This window comes from Ciona robusta, chromosome 2 (genome assembly GCF_009617815.1).
Source record: "Ciona robusta chromosome 2, ASM961781v2".
Classification (NCBI taxonomy): Eukaryota; Metazoa; Chordata; class Ascidiacea; order Phlebobranchia; family Cionidae; genus Ciona; species Ciona robusta.
The window spans coordinates 6,480,359-6,501,638 of NC_143236.1; the positions used below are offsets into that span (position 1 = coordinate 6,480,359).

General features: G+C 35.6%; 4 protein-coding genes across 5 annotated transcripts; 1 reads left to right on the forward strand and 3 right to left on the reverse strand.

Moving 5' to 3' along the window:
- Positions 1-116: 116 nt before the first annotated feature.
- On the reverse strand, positions 117-3,713 carry LOC149740632 (large ribosomal subunit protein uL30-like). Its single transcript, XM_089872813.1, has 6 exons — positions 3,569-3,713; positions 3,062-3,161; positions 1,831-1,997; positions 1,310-1,447; positions 720-829; positions 117-338 (listed from the first exon to the last, which is right to left on the reverse strand). The coding sequence occupies exons 1-6, from the start codon at positions 3,577-3,579 to the stop codon at positions 130-132; spliced, it is 735 nt and encodes a 244-aa protein (XP_089728939.1). The 5' UTR covers positions 3,580-3,713; the 3' UTR covers positions 117-129.
- Positions 3,714-4,218: 505 nt separating this feature from the next.
- LOC149740633 (protein phosphatase 1D-like) lies at positions 4,219-8,314 on the forward strand. 2 transcript variants are annotated; one of them, XM_089872803.1, is made up of 7 exons: positions 4,219-4,624; positions 4,988-5,228; positions 5,610-5,775; positions 6,063-6,212; positions 6,554-6,747; positions 7,034-7,119; positions 7,450-8,314. In XM_089872803.1, the coding sequence occupies exons 1-7, from the start codon at positions 4,321-4,323 to the stop codon at positions 7,851-7,853; spliced, it is 1,545 nt and encodes a 514-aa protein (XP_089728929.1). In that variant the 5' UTR covers positions 4,219-4,320; the 3' UTR covers positions 7,854-8,314. The 2 variants fall into 2 exon arrangements, with proteins under 2 accessions (XP_089728929.1, XP_089728928.1); XM_089872802.1 differs by having other exon boundaries at positions 4,220-4,624; positions 6,551-6,747.
- A 506-nt stretch (positions 8,315-8,820) lies between these two features.
- LOC149740634 (7-dehydrocholesterol reductase-like) lies at positions 8,821-13,642 on the reverse strand. The gene is made up of 9 exons (XM_089872804.1): positions 13,463-13,642; positions 12,736-12,943; positions 12,043-12,165; positions 11,373-11,520; positions 10,988-11,122; positions 10,104-10,336; positions 9,797-9,947; positions 9,543-9,670; positions 8,821-9,139 (listed from the first exon to the last, which is right to left on the reverse strand). The coding sequence occupies exons 1-9, from the start codon at positions 13,576-13,578 to the stop codon at positions 8,954-8,956; spliced, it is 1,428 nt and encodes a 475-aa protein (XP_089728930.1). The 5' UTR covers positions 13,579-13,642; the 3' UTR covers positions 8,821-8,953.
- Positions 13,643-14,847: 1,205 nt separating this feature from the next.
- LOC149740635 (tyrosine 3-monooxygenase-like) lies at positions 14,848-20,022 on the reverse strand. Its single transcript, XM_089872806.1, has 11 exons — positions 19,864-20,022; positions 19,487-19,584; positions 18,944-18,983; positions 18,509-18,655; positions 18,140-18,296; positions 17,516-17,712; positions 17,145-17,280; positions 16,592-16,718; positions 16,045-16,140; positions 15,745-15,878; positions 14,848-15,117 (listed from the first exon to the last, which is right to left on the reverse strand). Exons 1-11 carry the CDS (start codon positions 19,925-19,927, stop codon positions 15,024-15,026), a joined length of 1,290 nt encoding a protein of 429 aa, XP_089728932.1. The 5' UTR covers positions 19,928-20,022; the 3' UTR covers positions 14,848-15,023.
- Between the last annotated feature and the right edge of the window lie 1,258 nt (positions 20,023-21,280).

The window sequence follows — 21,280 nt, forward strand, 5'->3', positions numbered from 1 at the left end:
TCCTTTTAAATGACATAAAACTATTTTCAATCTACTCTTTCAGAGACACTTCCACTGTCAAGACTATAAAAAAAAGCTTTCACTGCCTAACTCTATGAGAGAAAAAACACAGCAAACAGATTGCGGAATTTAATTCATCTGGCGAACAAGAGCATTTATCTTGTCCTCTCTGTTGCCACAGTCACCACCCTCAACAAAGTGGTTGGTCACCTTCTGGAAGCCACCACGGGGAGAGGATAGTTTGAATGGCCACAAGAAAGCTGCTGCTGCCTTAAAGTTGGGGCCAACAGTGAAGATTTCGTGAATCAAATCTTCAACGCAGATGATTCCCTTCTTGCCTGTGGGGGAATACAGATCAATGAACTTTGATCTTTTAATATTATTTATTTTATAGAATTTTTATATTACACCTATTTGACCTGTGTAGTAAATGATAAGTTATCTATGTGACTTTCTTTCAGTTTTATAATAATGATAAAACTCTAATATAAACATACATAATCCTAAAAATTATACAAAAAATGCGATTAGAACCGGAGTCTAAAACCAATAAATACAGGACTGATTTCTGCTATTTATAAAAAAAATTACAAAACGTTACTTTGGGTAAAGTAAAATTTGAAAGTCGACAAACAATTAAATTGGACACACCACTCCAGATGAATAAAACACCTAATTAAATTATAAATATTTCGCAAATTCTCAATATTTTCACCAACCAAGAGAGTCTTCAATGATGTTGTTATCTGTGATTGGAATCCTAGATTTGTTGACCTTTCCATGACCTCTTTTGTAGATCAATTCACGAACGGTCTTCAAGTTAGGGTATCTGTGATTTGAACGGTCAGTTTGAATTCAGATATTATAATTCCAGCAAGACACCTTATATTTAGGCCACAGTTGGCTTATTACCCCGACACACAGGGTGCTATAAGTCATTAGGAGCCGTTGGACCTATGTCTACTGAGTAAAAATAAACTAACTAAATGTAAGTGAAGAAGAGTTTCTCTACTAGTAAGTCTGTTGAGGGACCACAAAGAGACCTCTTGTTAAACGCTTGGTTTGATTTACTAATTGCTGCAAATTCTTCAGCAAAAAGAACTTATTACTTAGTAAATCTAAACCATGACAACATTACTTTTATACATGGGCAACAAACGTAAGGTGCCAGGGTTGGTATTCTGCACTGCAATTATCAGTAAACATTACAAACTAATCAGTTCTATAGGAATATGTGATTAACTATTCCTTCCTCCCCTGCGTTTTTAAACGCTTGGCACCTATGCTGAATGCTGTTAAACCCACTTACCCCCAAGCAATGTATGGTTCAGCTATCCTTAACATCTGTAGAGTTGGTTTGTTCAGCTTGATGAAAACACCATTGTGGATTTGACGAAGTCTAAAAAGCTGAAGAACCTTTTTCACCTTTGGGCTCACTTGGTTGATACTGGAATAAAAAGTAAAGTAATATTTAATTTGTTAAAGCAGTGTTAAGGTTGTTTTAAGGATTTTAATATGAATGGCTAATTTATTAAGCATTCATCGGGATAATAAAATAGGGATAACTTACTTTACCCAGAGGTAAAAAACATTTGAAGACAACCTGAAATTTCATGCTGAAATGTCGACTAAAAATAACTATGTGTGCTTTTTCTAGACATACTGTTAATTAGGTAATATAGATTCACTTAGAATGCCTATGATTTATATTAGCTAATCCTATTTAACTGGGGCAATGGTCTAACTCTGTTTTAAACCCAAGAACTAATTTAACAGAATAAATATATAATTAACCACAAGGCCACACACCACTTTACAAAATTCTCTTACCCTCTGATTCTGATAACGAATGCGAGTTTTGGTTCATCAGGAACATAATAATTATTATGTGTTCTTGCTTGGCGTGCAAGCCTGATTCCATCTCTTTCCTTAATTCGATATTCCTTCACATATTGCTCAGCTCTTTTGAAGATTATCTTTCGCTTCTCCTTGTTTTTCTGAAATGAGATGAAATTTTTAAAGTAGTCGCATGAGTAATAAAAAAATGCAAAGAGATTATTAAAGTGTGGATACTAGCAAAGAATCTTCCAGTGAAACTTTGAAAACTGAAATTTCTGTAATGTTAAAAGGTATACAAATGTGATGCATAACAGGAAACTCCTATAAAAAATGAGAGTGCCATACTTTGCAGACGGGCAGTTTATTTTTTACCTTTGAGAGGTTATTATGATAGATTTTTAAAGTGTCGAGACTAGCAAAGAATTCTCAGGTATGTCATAGGGTATAGGATAAAACTTTATTATTTTGTAATGTCAAAAAAGAAACAATTGTGACGCAAAACAAAAATCTTTAAAAAAATTACATACGACTTATTATCCGAATGTCACTCTCTTCTTTTCACAAGTGGGCGCTCTTGTTAAGTTTAAAATTTTGAGAAAAAAATACACAAAGAAACACTTTAAATTGGTAATAAGTGTAAAACAAATTACTTAAATAGTGAAAATACCTGTATAAATATATAAAACACTAGTAAAAACATCTTTCTGTCGTCGGCTCTGTGGTGTAACAGTTTGCGTGCCCTCGTTTAATATCTTTGTTTCGTTCTTACCGGGTTCGAGTCCCGCACAGTGCAATACGTTTTATTTTTTTAAAGTTTTTTTTTGTGTGATTGGCACGAGTTAGGGGTTGGGGGTTAGAAGTTAAGAGGTTAGGGGTTTAAGTTTTATGTCTGTAAACTGTAAAACTTACTGTTAGTAAACGATTTTTTATAAAATATTTAAATACTATACTAATACACGTTTTATATGTCACAAAAACGACGTTTTTTTCAAATTCACTAAAAAAAATGAGCGCCCACTTGTGAAAAAAGAGAGTGACATTCAGATAATAAGTCGTATGTAAAAAAATTAAAGTATGGTACAGAATCCTCCACTACATTACTTATTATAGGCCAGTATACGGATTGTTTTTTTAGGTTTAGCGGTTAGCAGATAACATGGAGGGTTTTAGTAGCAACCCTATACTTTGAATGGCCGCAAGTATATATAAAATTATTATGTACCTTCTTATTAAGAATAGCAGCTTGTGCTTGTTTTGCCTTCTGTGCCTGGTACTCCTTCCTCTTTTTCAAGAGGGACTCCGGTACCCTTGGGAGCTTCTTACTGTAATGTAGGAATATTTTAGTGCTTGCTTTGAATTGCAACTTAAACTTCTAAATGTAAAACGACAAGAAAAAAAGTTGAAAGGATGTCTTAGTAAAAAACGCTCTCTTTGTAAAAATATACAATAATAAACCGTAAAACATTGCTTTTCTTCGATTATATACCCAAACAGACACAATATTCATGTATAATTTAATCCTTTCAACTGTTTTCCTCACTGGTTTAGAAGTTAGTAAGAAAATACAACCGACAGCGTTCGACTTTTCAAGTGATTTTTTTACAAGTTGTGGAACAAAATTGTATTGAATATGGCTACACATGTGTAGACGAATATATACTCTATCTTATAAAACCAAAACTTTGAATATTAAATGTAAAATAACGATGATTATTACGGATTTATGTACCTGGCCACCATATTGCTAACAAGCTAACTAGAAAAGGAACACGACATGGAATAAAAATACAACATCAATCCGTACGCATGATGGCGCTGCTTAATACTATTGGGGTGAATTATAACTATTTTCGGCAACGATTTAACGAATAAGTTTTAACATAAACATTTGAAGTCATAATATAATTTTTTTAAGTTAAATTTATTTTCCCTAACAAAGGCATTATTGTAAAAAAAAATAATAAATAAAGCGCCTTTATTCCGCTTTGAATTGTATGAGAGTATTTTTTAATAACCGAAATTATTTTAAAGTTATTGGATTGCAAACTCAAATCTGTCAACATAGACAAGAGCGTCTACGATTTTTTTACCTAGAAATGTATTTGTCCCTTGAAAAGTTTAATTTGAAAATTGCTTTATGACGTCATAAACGGTAAACAAATAAAAGATTGGCGGCGCAACTTATACATAGTTTAAAACTGGGTCGTAGTTTGTTTATAGATTACAGTGTTTTGGTTCTTTTTAACCGGTATGGTGTTAACTAAAATGTAGATAATACTTGATTGTAGGCTGGCAGCTATTTTGTGCAATAAAATTCCAAAGGGAAAGTCGTTTAGTTGTTCTGTATAATTATGGTCTCATTACGTTCGTCGTTCGCTATGTTAACTCGTTTTCTCTATTTCAGGCCATTAGGGCTCGATTTTAACTGTCTGTACAATACCTTTTATCTGCGTGGGTTTTATTTACTCCAAGTTGGCAGAAATGCCGACAAACTGTTGGAACTTGCGTGTTACTGCAGAAGTTAATCAGGGTGGCAGGAAATACATGGAAGATGTGATTTCAGTTCAATTCGAACGAGTAAAGTCTGGAAAAGTCGTTCTCGAGTACGCTGCGTTCGCGATTTTCGATGGCCATGGGGGCAAAGATGCTGCTCACTTTGCCAAAGATCATTTGTTGGAAAATATAAAAGTGCAGAAAGGATTTTTCTCTAAAGATGCCGAGACCGTTAAAAAAGCAATCTCGGATGCTTTTGTTTCAACTCACCATGCAATGTGGAACAAACTACGTAAGATTTTGTAATCATTTTTTTATGGAAAACAAATGTGTTTAATAAAGATATGGTAAATTTAACTTCCTAATTCTGTCAGTAACTCATATGTTTTCAGGTCTTTTATGCATAGATATTCTGTAATATAAGCTTTCTATCCTAGCAAAAATAGTATTATAGCAAAGAAAAAGTTTTGAATGAAAAAAAAATTAACACAATTGTGTCATACTGTCATGGATATATATATAGGCTGTTACGTTTGTATTTAAATTTCTCACAAAAGTAGTGTTTTCTGCACTCAAGTCAAGGTCATATTAAGGAGTGTTTAATGTCCACAGCACAACAATGGATAATTCATTAATGTGTAACTTTCCTCTACAGCTGAGTGGCCAAAGACAGGACTTGGCCATCCTAGTACAGCAGGAACCACCGCAAGCCTTGTAATCATTCGTGGCAACTTGATGTATGTTGCCAATGTCGGCGATTCAATGATAGTGATGGGTAGCAGGGATGTTTGCGACAAATCAGTGATTAAACCAAAGTTCATCGCAAAAGATTTGACCATTGATCATAAACCAGAATTATATAAAGAAAGATCGAGAATAGAACGATGTGGGGGCTGGTAAGGGGTGGTGTTATGTCATAATGGATAGCCTACTCAGTCTCTTTATTCAAATATAACTTTCACTAACACAAAAAGACTTCACATACTTTAAGTCTAACTTTAAGTCATTTATAACACACATAACAGCGACAATAGTTTGTACATATAATATATAGGAGGCCAGTATGATGGGGGAATGGGACACCTTCTGATTCTATTTTCTCGTCCCATTTGGTAGTAAACAATGAACATTAAAAGAATTATAAATCCGTGACTCACTTCGTTGATAATTATCTGAAACACGATCAGGATATTACAGGTTCCAAAGGTGTCCCATATTGGCCCAGCCTACTATATATATATATATATATATATATATATACATAATTTGTTTAACAGTGTTATGAACAAAGCTGGGGTAAATCGCGTGGTTTGGTCGCGACCTAAGATCTCACACACCGGTCCTATAAGACGAAGCACAAAAATTGATAAAATCCCATTTCTTGCGGTGGCACGCTCACTTGGGGATTTATGGAGTTTTAATTCAGAACTCAATGAATTTGTGGTTGGTTGAATAGGTTGTTGACTTGTGGTATTTGTTGTTTACATTATAACTTAAGTTTGTCAATGTGACATTATAATGTTAGGGTAATTAAAGTTTTTTAAATAATAATAGCAATAATTTAACAATTCAAAATAAAATGGATGGTATAAGTCATTATTTTAATATGAACACGTCTGACTTAAACTAATACTGTAGGAACTTTTTTGTGACTGTTATTTTCCTAAGTTGTCATTCTTACAAAACTTTCAATTTTTGTATATTAAAATGCCTAATATTTTTTATCATAGGTATCACCTGTACCAGATGTTTATGTGTACAAGTTACATGAGAACAAAGAACAGTTTGTTGTCCTTGCTAGTGATGGCTTGTGGAATATGGTTAGACCACAAGAATCTGTCAATCTAGTTGGGAATCTTGAAGATGAGAGAAAAAGAGTAGTAAGTGATGCTTGTTTTAATTGTGGAAATTTATATACCAGAGCAGAGCTAAAGCATACTACATGGTGCATGCGCCACATTAATCAATGAGGTTTTCTATGCTTGACAACTAAGTAATACTGCCCTTAACAACGTTGTCACAAATTGTGTGCAAAATTTAAAAAGTCTTACGCCAATGCTATGCTGTAAATACAAATACTACAATGTAATTTATGTGAAAAAAACTGCAGAAATGGGGTACCACGTACCATAACTAAAAAACTTTTCATAGGCACCTTTGCCACTATTTTTTCTCATGTACATGCAAAAGTTAAATTAATATGAACGCCTCTTACCAGCAGGAGTCAGGCGATACAAGCACAACGCACACAAGTCCAGCACATCAACTTGTGCAAACAGCATTGGAGAGATGGGAGATGCGAATGATGAGAGCCGACAACACCAGTGTCATCGTGGTTATTATTGAAAGGAGACAAATGGAACAAACTAGGAAAAGAGATACTTACTTTGAAACATGGACGAGTGCAGCTGACAAGTAAGGGTTTGGTATAACAGCTTGTTAGGTATAGGGGCCTAACACAGGTGTGCATACATGCTGGAAATTTATTATAATAGGCTATCATAATAAATAGTAACAGGTAAATTAAAGAGAACGCCAATTAGAGGTAGTATTCTGGCATAGACATACATGTCCTAATTAGCTGGTTTTCCAAAAGATAGGCATATGCTCTTATGAGTCTTGCTTTCATCATTTAGTTGGGACTAACCAGTTTGTAGTGTAATGTTAGAAACACATGAATAATAGTTACCTAACCCCACAGACAAAATACTGAGCCAAGTACAAGTGAATCAAAAGAAACGGTTAAACCACCACCCCCACCTTATAATGACAATAATGCTAAAGAAGGTAAGTTTGCATCATGTGTTGCGCTTTTTATGAAATATTCTCAATAAGAATTTTCACTATAAAACAGTTTTGTCCAGTTGTCATAATATTACCTTAGCCTATTTTGGTTAACCATTATTTTCCTTATTTTATGGGCCATGGCCTATGGCGATAACCAAAAGCCGACATGATGTATGTATTTCACTCAATCTATAAACACGGTTACACATCCCATATTTAGTTTCCAAGTTTTCAAATATTTTTGGTACCATTCCAAAAACCACCAAAATAATAGATTTGTTAAAGCTGTACATCAGTGCTGGTAATAACGCTTTGTTTTTTGCCTTCCAGAAATCATAACCATCCCAAAACCTGAAGAACAGCAACCTGCAACTGTTGACCCTCCCACCCCAACTCCCACCGAGGTGTTACAAGATAGTAGTATATCATCCTCTAGTGGTGAAGTAACTGATGATCCTCTCCCACCTCCTGAAAAGATGACAACCCGTTCTCACTCCGATGATCAACCAACTAGCAGCGGGATTTCCGACGAAAGAGCTGTCACAAGATCACGGACACACGAGGCGCCAAAGCAAGCAAAGAAGCGACGTAAGTCTGAGGACGGCGTCGCAATTGAACGAAAATCTCGACGTTTATTGAGATCGACAAATAAAAGAAGAGCAAAGTCCGATGGAGGAGCGATGTTGTTGAAATCTCCTCCCAGGTTAATGAGGAGCCAAACCAAGAAGACCTAACTTTCAAGGTTTGAAAACTTGATTTAAATTCTACTCGCTGCCCTGTAAGCCTGCTTATAAATTTGTTTTAGTTAGAAATGTATTTTTATTCCTTTCGTATTGAAGAAAACAGCTTCAAGTTTTGTTTGTCTTGTACATAAGAGGCGTAAGACTTGTGTTTTTAAGACTCATGTTTACAAATGCATTTGCATGAACATCAGATTTTACACTTAACTGCACGAAAAAAATGATATTTGTGCAGTTTTTAGCTGCAGTTGTCTCTGCCTAAAACTTTTATGAATTTTACATGTCTATAGCACTTAACTTGTCCCGTACAAAACAATTAATCTTTGGTTGTGTGTCCAATTTGTAAATTATGTGTGCCAGTTAAAATCACAATGATCCAAGTTTTTATCAGTGCTTGTAGTGGTGGAAAACATGAATTTCTGTGAAAGACAAATAAATTTGCTTCAGCATTTCAAGTTTTAGCACAATCGAGTTGTATTTTAAATCATATTAGTTAATAGTTATCAAGTTGATCTAGATTAACTTTTAGGCATGTTTTCTAAATTGGAGAGCTTAAAATCAGAAACAAAGAAAATATTCAGGAAGTAATACACTCGTTTAACCGTTAAATGTAACTTACTAATCTTTGCGTGGCAGGGCAACGACAATCTTCATATATAAAATATAGGTGTTTTATTTAATACGACTCTTGCTCGCTTATGAGATTATTTTTAGAGAATTTTTCTAGTGTGTGTGGCTGACAGTTAGACATCTCACAACGGACAACATGGGAGTAAAAGTGCTAGTAGCAGCATCGAGCCTTGAATCCGTGACCCGTATGCCTAAAGAAGGCGGCGCAAATAACTTGGCGACGTGAGAATTCATCTGACACTAGGCTGGCTACGCAGAGAACATAATATGTCCGTTCAATACCAAAATATCAATCTCGGATGTAGATTGCTTTTCTTGAAAATTACTAGAAGACATTCTTCGTAATTTTAATCACAGTTGACAAGAAGAGACAGCCAATACAGAAACGTGGGTATAAATATTTCAATTCAATAACACAGTCCCAATATAGCATGTTCAAATCAACTCTGGTATAGCACCATCGTTTAATACAGGCCAGGTATAAGTCTCCAAGGCACACGTTGAACATAGAGCGTCCAATACTCCCCGTACTTGCATTTACACCTGTGTTCATCCCTATATAACCTATGTACCAGCAGTATGGTCATGTATATGATGTAGAAATATGGCAGAATGTGGTCACCCCCGCAACATAAGCAGTAAGCAAGTGACTGTAAAAAAAACTCGGTTATAATTAAAACTTAGTTAATATTTATTCTCACATAGGGAGGGGAGAACGACAGTTGTTATAATTTACATGGGTGTGTCTGTTTTATGCACCTCGTAGACGCTTACGAGTTACCATGTATGTCACAAAAAATGGTTTTTAATCTCGCAACTCTTGCTAACATATTAGTTCTGTCGGGTAAGATACATATCCATCATTTCTTAATTGTGTTACTGTCATTTGGAGTCATGCGGTTACTTATAAATAATTCTGTAAATATTCTTTATTTACCACTAAATGCTACAATAAATGACAATAAAAATACTAACCATCTTACCACAATATTCAATATTCAAAAATTTGTAAAAACCCTGAATAAGCACATGAACCCACAGTTCATAACTTACCCCTAACAAATCTCCGGTGTAGTTGAAGTGACGAGCTACACCCCACCAACCGGATACTAGAAGTGTACTTTGATGACGTACCCCATCTGACGACGTATAAGAACACTCAATATATTCGGGAGATTTCCCTAAAAAAAAAGAAAAATAAGATTTGAATGTTCTTTGCTTACTATCAAATGGGACGAGAAAATAGAATGAAAAAGTGTCCCATCTCCCCCCACCCTACTACACTCACGCATCACTACCCTACTTACCCCAAATTTTGCATTTATCTTTCTTCTTTCGAAATTTATCCTTCTGACTGTTAGCGGATCGAAATATGACGTAACCGACCGACCCTAGCAATAAGATGAGGCTTGACTTTATAACTCCGAGTTCGACCGGGTGGTATGCGAGGTAAAAACCCTGTGTGTTAAATATGACATCAAAACGCTATTCCGAAGCGTTGCTTTTGCCTCCACATTAAAGGATAGGTGTTCGAGGCTCGTCGGAGCCACCACTGTAGGGTTACATACAATGGTAACTCTTTACATGTATTTAATAAAAGAAGAAAGACATTACCTGCAAAGTATACATAATAGGCAGCCACGCGAGGTCGCCCCAGGCCAGGTAGAATCCGAAATGGTCATGGCAAATATCCATTGTTTTCAAATACCAAGTTTCGTTCCAGAAAAAGTCAATGACGTAGATTGCTTGAAGAAAATTCAAAAGAATCATGGAATCGGTCACGTGACTAAAGGTCTCGTATTGACGCGAAGCAAATGATAAATTGATGATTGACCAAGCTACAATGCCTGCAACGGTGAAGAGTTTATTTTATCCTATTGTGTGTGGAATGCTGTATGGGACCAGAGATGTAGGGCAGAGTTGGCTTATTACAGAAAAGGGCCACACAAAATCAAAGCATAACCAAATATTTGTGTTTGATGCGCAAAAATGGCAATAACATGAATTATAACATGTATAGTGCTGTAGTTTCGTACTTATAAAACATTCTGGTAGCCTGGGTGTTGGGGTAATAGGGAATTTCTGGTAAAGAGCCCCTGGCCGATAGAACAATGTATGATATAGGAGTTTAGACCCTTTTCCGACTGGATCAAGAAAAAAATGACATTTCCATACTAAACCCTTTTTGTACGTGGTTTTATTCAAATACGTGTTATAACGACCCGTCTTTTTAAAATGTCGTATTAACTAGTGTACAGTATGGTAGAGGAAGATTTTTTTCATTTTATTTTCTTGTCTTATATGGTAGTAAATATCCTCACGACTGCCATAGACCGTTGTTAATTGTTTAAACTACGATCAGGATATTTGAATATTATGTGCTAAAGGTTTCCCAACTTACCCCACAGTACTATATTTCCCCGACCTTCGTAACAGAAGAAACAACCATTCATTCATTACTAATACACCCAAACATAACATGCATTATTTCTTCATACCTGGCCGACCGTTAAAGAATAATTTAAAGTCGAACCAACACCCAATCCTTGGGTTAAATTCAACACCCATTAAATAATCGTACAAGAAATGTCCGCTTAGTTTGCAATCATTCTCATGAGTGGGGAATAACCGACCTGTAAAATAAAATTTTTTAATACCATGCAATTGCAATTTGCAAGTACATGTACATTTAATTCTATGGGAAACAGAAGAATTCTAACAGCTAATACGCATTGCATGCGTTCTACCCGTTACATATACTGTACTGCTACCTCACCAGAAAAGCCCCCTAAAAAACGACAATGAACAAATAAATAAATTAATGAATGACGGTTATTTATATTATCATTCGTAATCGAGTAATAGCTTTACCGCATAACTGACCTTTAATGTAACAAAACGTAGCAAGACAATATCCAGTTATGTTGGAAAGCACCAAGAAAGCACCCATGTTATTGAAGACTATAGATGGCGAGAAAAGCTTGAAGTAAAATGCATTGGCGGCCCATAGTATGTGTGTAATTAACCAAGCCTGTGGGTCGATAAAGGGCGGATTAATTTCCGACAGTTATAACTACTTTATTTTGTCCTTTATAGGTTACAGTGACGGAGGTAGATTGGTATGCAAAATCCAAGTTATGATAAAATGGCGGTCGTTATAAGTCGACTTGCCATCGATTAAAACATATAAGTATATAGTAGGATAGGGGGAGATGGACAGCTCCTTCTTCCGTTTTCTCGTCTCTTTTAATAGTAAACAAAGAACATTCAAAGAATTATAGAACCGTATCCTCACGTCTCCCATAGACCGTTGTAAATTGATTAAAACAAAATCAGGATATCTGGATTTTATGTGCTGAAGGTGTCCCGTCTTCCCCCACTCTACTATATGAATGAATGTAAAGTATTGTCTTGGTGTGGCGGCGCAACGACCGTTGTTAAAACACGAATGTTCTGCTTATATACCTCGTGCCCACTTACCAGTTACCACGTATGTAATAACATTTGATTCAGTTGTATTTGTGTAAATCAAATCAGAAATAACTGTACATACCTGAAGACCGTTGATGTTGTATCTATTAACCCTCCCACTTGGTGTAACTGCGCCAGGTTGAATACCACCAACGTAACGTGGTAGAATCAAGTGTACGATGTCGGGCAATGCAGAAAGAAGAATCTTTAATGTAAAGGTTACATAACAGAAGTTGAATTTGTCAGCCACAAAGAAAGAGATAAAACAACCAAAAACATCTGTAGTTATGCATTCGTAGGAACTCGTATGTGTAAAAACAGAACAACCACGTTTTAGAACGTTCGTCATTATAACGCCAATCGAGTATACCAGTGCCGTTCAATCATTCAAGAGATCATACTTCGTTAATTTATTTGGACACAATTACTCTCAGTGATAAATTGTACTCTGTTTATTTTGACTCGTGGGGTCTCTTAGGGCGAAATGTGTTTTCGGTTTAATAGCTTTTAGAAAACCACTTAAACAAGCCTATACAAACACTTTAAAGTTTTGACGAATGAGATGATAAACATACGGCACATGTAACAGTTTTACCCAACCAAAACAAATAAATATTTAACTGCTTTTTAATAACTTCTATCTTATACGACATATGTGATAACTTAAAAGTAGCCAGCACGTGCCGGGTGAACGAAACGGAACGGAACATCTGTAAAATAACCGCTGTCGTTGTCCGCCACGCGGGAATAAAACAAATCACCTTCATTCATTTACCTGAAATGCAATCCAGGTAAAATATGTCCGAGCGGCAAAACCAGAAACGGCCGGTAAAGAAAAATCCAATGATCCGGACCACACAGAGTAAGCTGTTTCGACCAGACTACACTCGTGGTGGGTACACGATGCATAAAAGGTTAACGGCAGAATTGGGCACACGAACAGAACGAAAAGACATCCAAAGAATGTCCAAACATCCACACGCCTGTAAAACTTTTCACCGTTAAAAAAGGGACACAGTCAGATCTGTTTTAAAATAACTATATTTGCCTGAACAATATAGTAAGAGTGAGAAGAGATGAGACACCCTTTGAATAGTAAACTCCATTGATTTTGTTAATTGTTTCACGGCCTACTACAGACGTAACAATTGAAAATAATGGTGTTTGTGACGTACAATAGGCCTTCTAATTTCAAACGTAAAATGTGAATTATCAGGCCGTATCTCTAGTAGGCCGTGATTGTTTAAAACACGATCGGGATATTTTAATATTATCCGCTAAAGGTGAAACGTGAATAAAGTATGGTGCATCTTTTAAAGGGTTGGTCAGTTTCACAGGGCTAATATAAAACGTAGTCTCAATTGTAAATCTTACCATATTAATTTGCAATGTTACAAATGCATAACAAAAATATAAGTATACTTAGTGCAATTCTCCATAAGTTCTAATTATATTTACACAACTTTAAACCAGTACATGCCAACGTGGTATAGGCTGCCTACCATGCTCTGCCCCATTGGCCAGTTGCCGATGAACTTTTTATGTTGTTGTTATTCGAAGTCGTACCTTGTTTCCCATTGGTCGAGACACGGTGGCGTGTTTGTGCATTACTCTCCATGGCGCACAGGCTTGAACAGTATATTGCAAAATTCTGAGAACTTTGAGCGTGTATACGTAAACTCACGATTTGTCTACTACTCGCGTTAGACAACAGCACAGTTTTCCTTCAAATTTCAAGAATCTAGAGCGTATAAACGGTAAGACTGTCTTATATAGCATGTATCGTTAGGCAGTATAATATATACAAACTGCCTGAACGCAATTTTCCTTAAAGTTGTCTGACCGCATGTGTATAGCCGTATGGCTAACTTTGACTAAGTTTAAGTTCTTCGACCTAATACTAAATCAATCTCATAGTTTTTTTTTATTTCATAAGTATTTTTTCATTTTTTATTAAAGGTATTGTTAGCTCAAACACCAGCACTGGTCTTAGTGTATGCTTAATACACACATTACACAGCAGGGCACTGGAATACTAGAGAACTAGACTACACTGTTAGAGTTAGTAATGCTTCTAACTTTACATGTTTACAATGCATTTAAACTTTCCGGTGCATTTAGTTTTATGCATTGACAGTGTCGGACCATCCCCGGAAATTCGCTGAAGCGTATAAAGAGAATCTAACCAACACGTTCATAGGCTATGCCCATCTTTAAATGTAATCAATACTTCTTAACCAAGGACCAGTGCGAAAATAAAGGTAGCCTAAACTTTAAATAAGTGTACTTGTGCACACATCAAAATAAATTGCACTCAGCTTGTCGAAGAGCGTATTTAATGCTACAAACTAGCCTCACTATAGCGTTACATAACTGAAACCTGGCTGTAACGTTACTGAACCAAGAAGACTGTACAGAGAGCTAACTAAGTTAAATCCACGAGTTACAGCTGTGCCTGTATGCGGCGCAGACGTTGATTGCTCCTGGGAACAAAATCCATTGTTTCGCATCAAGTGCCTTTTTCAAAAGCTTCGTTCAAATTTCCTTTGGCGGGAAATTGGCTTTGGCCTAATTTGTGTATAATATTATAGAAACTTAAAATACTGTGTTGAAAATATACTGTGCTGTATTGTGTTGTATTATTTACTTATAGATTGTTGGATATATAACCATAACGTATGACTTCTTAAAATTTGGTTTGGTGCCACAAATTAGCATAACTTTACATTTAGAGCTACGTTATGCTTCACTGAAGTATTGGTAGCCTAGCTTAGCTGCAGGAAATTCACGCTTTTCTCTCTGTATGTAATTTCCTATATAGCTTGCTGTATCGTCTGCCGCTATATAAACTATTGAAGCTTAAAATCCGTATTGAAACTAGGTCAAATGCAAGCTGGCGGAATTTATTACTACAAAGCATGAAACGAACTAAAGGAGAACGAATCAAATTAAAATGCAAGGCAGGGAAAGGGAACACACTTTACTATAGATTTCAAAACTGAATATTTAACAGACATTTTACAAAGGCAGCAGAAAAGCATAACTGGTCTTGTTTTGGTAGATTTACAAATTTATGTATGGAACAGTCTGGATATAACCATCGTTTTCGTTGTAGGTAATATCAAATCCACGTTTGGTGCAGTGTTGTGAAAAGGCTCTAAAAAATACACTTTTACACCATATATACATATATCAAAGTTAAACTAATGGAACAGTAAAATTAAAAATCTAGCGCTCAGGGTAAAGGTTTAAAAAGAACTTTAGTTCTGCCTTGACGAATCACAATTTTAAACCTTGACTATCCATTAATTATTAATATATGACTGCATGGTAATCCAATACAACCCTTACTTTACCCAACGTCAGCTAATGAGATTATATCAAGATTTATTTGGTTAAATGGTAGAAAATCTATAAACATATAATTTTAAAATGCACTTGAAAAACTTATAACGTTGTCGTTTAGGACACACACGCCCGCAATGGTTTAGAAGGGTAAAGCGTCGGACCCGTAAACTCTGGGCCAAATATATAGTACGTGGGAGAAAGATATAGGAAACCTTTTTATTCTATATTCTCGTCCCATTTGGTACTAAAAACAGAATATTCAAAAAATATTATAATTAAAATCGTAACCTCCGACTCCCATAGACCGTTGTTAATTGTTTAAAACACGAACAGAATATTTGGATATTATATGCTAAAAGTGTTCCAACTTACCCCACTGTACTATACTATGATTTTGTTTAAAAAAATAACTAAAACGTAACTAGTTCAATTTTACCTGACTTGATTAAAAGCTTCATCAAAGCTTTCAGAAACGAAATAGATTGGTTGATAAACGGAGTCTTCGTATGGCTGCAAACATGTCTTCTCTGCTTGCAGTGGCAAATGCATTGGAACATCACTCAACGCATGCTGTTGTAATATTTAATTAAAATATCAATACTACTCGGTTATTGGAAAAATATATTTAATATGACGTAAATATAATAGTAGTGCGTTGCACTTGCGTCATTCGTTATTATGACAGATGCATACGGCAGACGGTGATTAACGACAGCATTAATAATGTATAGTATACCTGTAACTCGCCGTACGAAGACATAAGACCAGCGCCGTACGCTTTCAAGACATTGTTCTCTTTACAAAGTCCGAACTCAACAGTAAACCAGTACAACTGTAATGTAAAAAATACTATTTTTAATTGAGGTTTTTACCTTAATATTGTTTTTTTTTAGATGTTAATTTCTGTGTCTTTTTGAATATTTTTACCCAAGTTTTTGTTAAACTTTTTTGTCGCTATATCCTGTCTTTTCGGTTTATTAACGTGTGTTAACTATTTATTAACGTGTGTTAACTATTTATTAACGTGTGTTACTTTAATCAAAAGGAAAAATGATATTATAGTAGAGGATGGGAGAAGATGGGACACCTTTTCATTCTATTTTCTAGTTCAATTTGGTAGCAAACAAGGAACATTTAAAAAAAAACATAAAACTCTAATCACAAGACGACTCCCATATAGAGTAATCGTTTAAAACAAGATCATGTTATTTTTTGAAAACTATGTGCTAAGTAAAGTGTCCCGTCTTCCCCAACCCTCTACTGTATAACGTAAGAATTCTTACCGTAGCTAATTTAGTAATGTCGCTGTCGCTTACACCCAGCGAGGCCAGACCTATTTGCTGGGAATACAGTGCGAATGTTGGGTCTAGAAGCATCGGTATGTGTCCTATAAGCTCGTGGCAACAATCCCTGAAACCAAACATTAATGGAATTTTATTTTGTAAATTGTTTGTTACATGAATATATGGAATGCTACATGACTATATGGAATGCTACATGACTATATGGAATTAATTGTCTGCCATTTGAGCGTTTATAATACACTTAAGCGACTTGTCGCATGGTTGCCACTCCCATACCCACAGTCGAGTTGAAACGTTATTGCAATGTGTAGACAAGCAGACGTGACTTTTAATTGATTAGTTAAATGTTTGTATTTATTCTAATAGGTGAGAACTTACAGCTATAGTCACGTTACACAAACATAAACGCCAGTATAATATTCATGTCAATAGTGATTAAGTGGAGAGAGACTTTTATAAAACATTCGTAAATTTTACAATTATAATGAAATGACCTATCAATATACAATAATAGAGATCAAATATAACGTACGGTTCTGGAGAGTGCATTGGCGAAGCTGGATGACGTATATACTGCGTACATTGAAAGACTTTGAAAGCCAAGCTTGCCAGGAAGTCACGTGGTGTTATAATACCGGGAGCAGGTTGGAGTTGGAACCCAGTTTGTTCTACATTAGAAAATGAACATTAGTAACCTGTTCGCAGATATTGAATGAATTAAACAAATAAATTAATAAAATAAAAATAAATAAACGAAATTTGTTTTATTTTTCTCCTCGAATACAGCAACGAAGATCAGATTAATTAAATCAGCGAAGAAAGTTGGGTAACAAAGTGTTGTGTGCCTTAAAAAACCAAGATGCACTCTTTTAGAGAGTGGACGTCACTTTTGACGTAACCTACCTTTCAGGAACTCTGACACTGTTTGTAACTGCGGTATCTTGTTAGGGGAATACCCGCACTCTTTCTCCAGCCGCTGAAAGTTGTCTTTGTACACTTTACAAGCATGGGTGGCGTGAAGTCTCTTCAATGTCTTGTAGACAACTGACCAAGTTTGTCTATCCTCGTTTGTATAGTCAACCGTAGGTATGTCAGTCCCACTTTATAAGAACAGTAATAAAATCAAGTTTAGTGTTTTGCGAACAAACAGCACCAACGCGTAAAAGCAGAAACTGATGAGTAAATGCAAAGGAATGAATGAATGTAGCATTTTCTTCCTCGCGTTACGATGCACCGAAAGTGGTTATAACGCGGGTATTGTTTACCATATCTCATGCTCGCTTAAATACCACGTGGTCCACGTATGTAAATTCGTGGGCGATATATCTTTTTAACTACTATAAGTTTAGTTAATAGTTCGTATTTGTCCTAATGAGTGCGAACTTACTACTAGTAACATTACACAAACATAAATGACGGTAGAATACCCCCCCCCAAAAAAAAGAGAACATTTATAAAACATTACATCGTAAGTGTAAACTTGACATTATCTCTTCAACTACTATAAGTTGCTTTATTCTAACTTACTGCTTGTAGAAATGGGCAATGTTCGAAATGTAGTTGCGTCTTTCCACATATACAGGGTCATTAAACCCAGGGTGATTGGAATCTTTGTCAGGTTCGTAATCGGTCTTAGTCCCTCTGCACAATTCAAGCTCAGTCACGTGACGGGGAAACCACTCCGCTTGAAACAGTTGAAACATTAAATATAGTAAATTGGGGTAAGATGGCCCGTGTTTTATTTCTCATTTTTCTACCATTTGGTAGTATATAAGGAATATTCAAATAATTTGATCAGAAAACGGAATACTATATGTGCCAATAGTGTCCATCCTACCCAACAGTACCGTATCCGGATAGGCGGTAAAACAAAATCAAGTGTTTTTTTAATATTACCTGTCCTTTCAGTCCCGTTAACAATTGTCGCCTTGCAACCAATTGATTCCAGTCGTTTTAACCCGGTTGTGATGTCATTATCGTTTCCTATACACGTGATCAAGAAGCTTGTATTCGAGTTTCCGGCAACGTTTTCAATTAGTGTCCCTTTGAATTAGATTATCGTGATAATATATTTTGAAAAGTCTCATTCTCTTGAAAATATTAAAAAATATTGGATTATTAGGTTAAAAGCGTACACCTCATGCTCACTGTCGAGTTATAACATAAATATCGTGTATGTTGCAAGTAGGCCTATGTAGAAACGTATACGTTGCCCGTTCGTATGTACGTATGTAGGTATACGTTCGTATGTACGTATGTAGGAACAGAGGTGTTGTACGTAGGTGCTCGTTTAGACGTCAAAAGTAGCTAAATATTGTAAAAATAGCCCACCATTTCTTGTTTCGATATAAGACACGATTACATCTTCGTTCTAAAATAAACGTTGAGAATTAAATTTGTTTTATTCACGTTTTATTGTTTTTACGTATATAGCAGGGTGGGGGGTGAGAATGGGATCTTGATTTTGTCTTGAACAACGGTCTACGGAAGTTGTGACTTGTGAGGATAAGGTTTTATAATCTTTGCATTTTCTTTTTTTAGTGTGGGACGAGAAAATAGAATGAAAAGATGTCTTATCTCCCCCCCACCATACTACATAAATAATAAAGTACAGAATAAAATGTTTCCTTTTAAAACATTACAAGCCTATAGAACCACTACCAAAAAGCATACTGAACAAAAACACTAAAACAGTTATAAAACATACTAACAGACATTAAAGCGGCACAAGATGTTATTTGTCGTCTAAATACAATTTTACATTTTTTTATTTCTTCGAAACTGATAGCGAAGGTCATGTTATTTAAAAACATTGGAAACCAGCAGCAAAACGACAGTTGTTAAAGCATGCTATGGATAAAAACAACAAATTACCTTTAACTTCTCACAGATTTGTGACATTGTATTTCCAGCAGAAGTTACAACGATTTCACATTTCTTCCAAAATCCGCTCTTACTCGAAGATGAGCTAGCTGTGATGACAACAAATAGTAAACTCGATCATTTGTTATAAGTTTTATGCTGTGCTTGTACAACCACGTTTTTACATCGTAATAATTAATTATGTCGCTTCTAAGAGCACAAGTTAATCAACGAATTTCACTTTTTATTCTTATTTGGTAGGGACAGACAAAATTACGTGACAGAAATCAAGTCCAACGAATTCTTTTTTGCAAGAAACAATTATTTCCTAAAATTCCATTATCAGTCTCATATTTAACTCTAAGTTATTATCAGTGATAATTACTTACCGTTTTCTTTCTCAGCATTTTCTGCATCTCTAATAAGACTTCCTCTTCTGCTTGTTGATGTCATTTTTAAATTACGTTTTTTCAGTGCTTAGACTTAGCTGGGTATCTATGACGTAGATTCACTTAAATCAGCTGCCTATTTATTGTTATTTCGCGACGTAAGCAATACGCCAGTTACGCAATAGCATTTTTTGCGTAGTTTATTCTGTCATAATAACAGCGTTTCCGGAAATTACTCAACTGTAGCAGTCATACAAACAAACCGACATTGCATCAATCAGTTGAGTTGAACTGTAATAACCTTATTTTGAACCTTGCTTGTAATAACTTTATTTTGAACCACGAGCGGAGATCGGAAATTCTTATAACATCCTAAAACATTCTATGAATAAACTGAAGTGCAAAACTGATAACAGGGGTTCAGCGACTTTTGCCTCTACCATTTCTTAGTTGTTTTAAATATGGTAAACAAAACATCTAAAAACGAGTTCGAAACACCGAGAGTCTGAATGGCGTAATAAACTTCGCCAAATTTATACATAACACTTTGAACATTGTAGCCAGCGAAAATAAATACACTTTTGGCGTCCTTATGTGCTATGCACACCAAACAAATGGTGCAGGACTCTTATATACCTCATATATATATATATATACGCGTCCAGAATACGATTTATTGAACCGGTATATAGTATGACGTAACAAACAACCTAATATGATCAAATGCAGCTGTTTTTTAGCCTCGATGACGTAATAATACAACGCTATTATTCACCATTGTTACGTTTTCAGGTCGATTGTTTTGTAATAAATATCGACGCCATTGTTATTTAAACTTCATTTGTATCGAATAAATCAAAATTCCAAGACTTTACGACTGTCAAAGTGGTCTCTCTGTTCGAAGGGAATTACATTTTGAACGTTTAGTTATAGGGTATCCATAAATATATAAACGCTATGACTGAATAAATTCTATGACTGTTTAAGTAGCCGGGGGGGGGATAGTCAAGGCGGGGAAGTAGCCGGCGGGAAAATAGCCGGGAGGGATATCGCCGGTTGGAAAACGCCTGGGGGGATATAGCCTAGGCCCTAGACCCTAGACCCTAGAACCTAGAACCAGGCGTGTGTGCCCTTTGGGCAAGACACTTATACTTTTTGCAAGATACCTATAACATATTTTGGGCAAAACATTTACCACGAACATGAAGTTCTGTGTTGCAAAGTTTTTTTGCCGTGCTGTGTCTCCCTGGGCAAGACACTTAGCGTCAATTGCTTAGACCTAGTGGCACCTTATGGATTGTCCAAATTATACCATCCAAACTAAAAACTCGATAAAATATAATCATTTACAACGTTACACACGTGGTAACTCGTAAGCGGACAGCATGGGGTGTATACAACAGATTGGCTGTGTTAT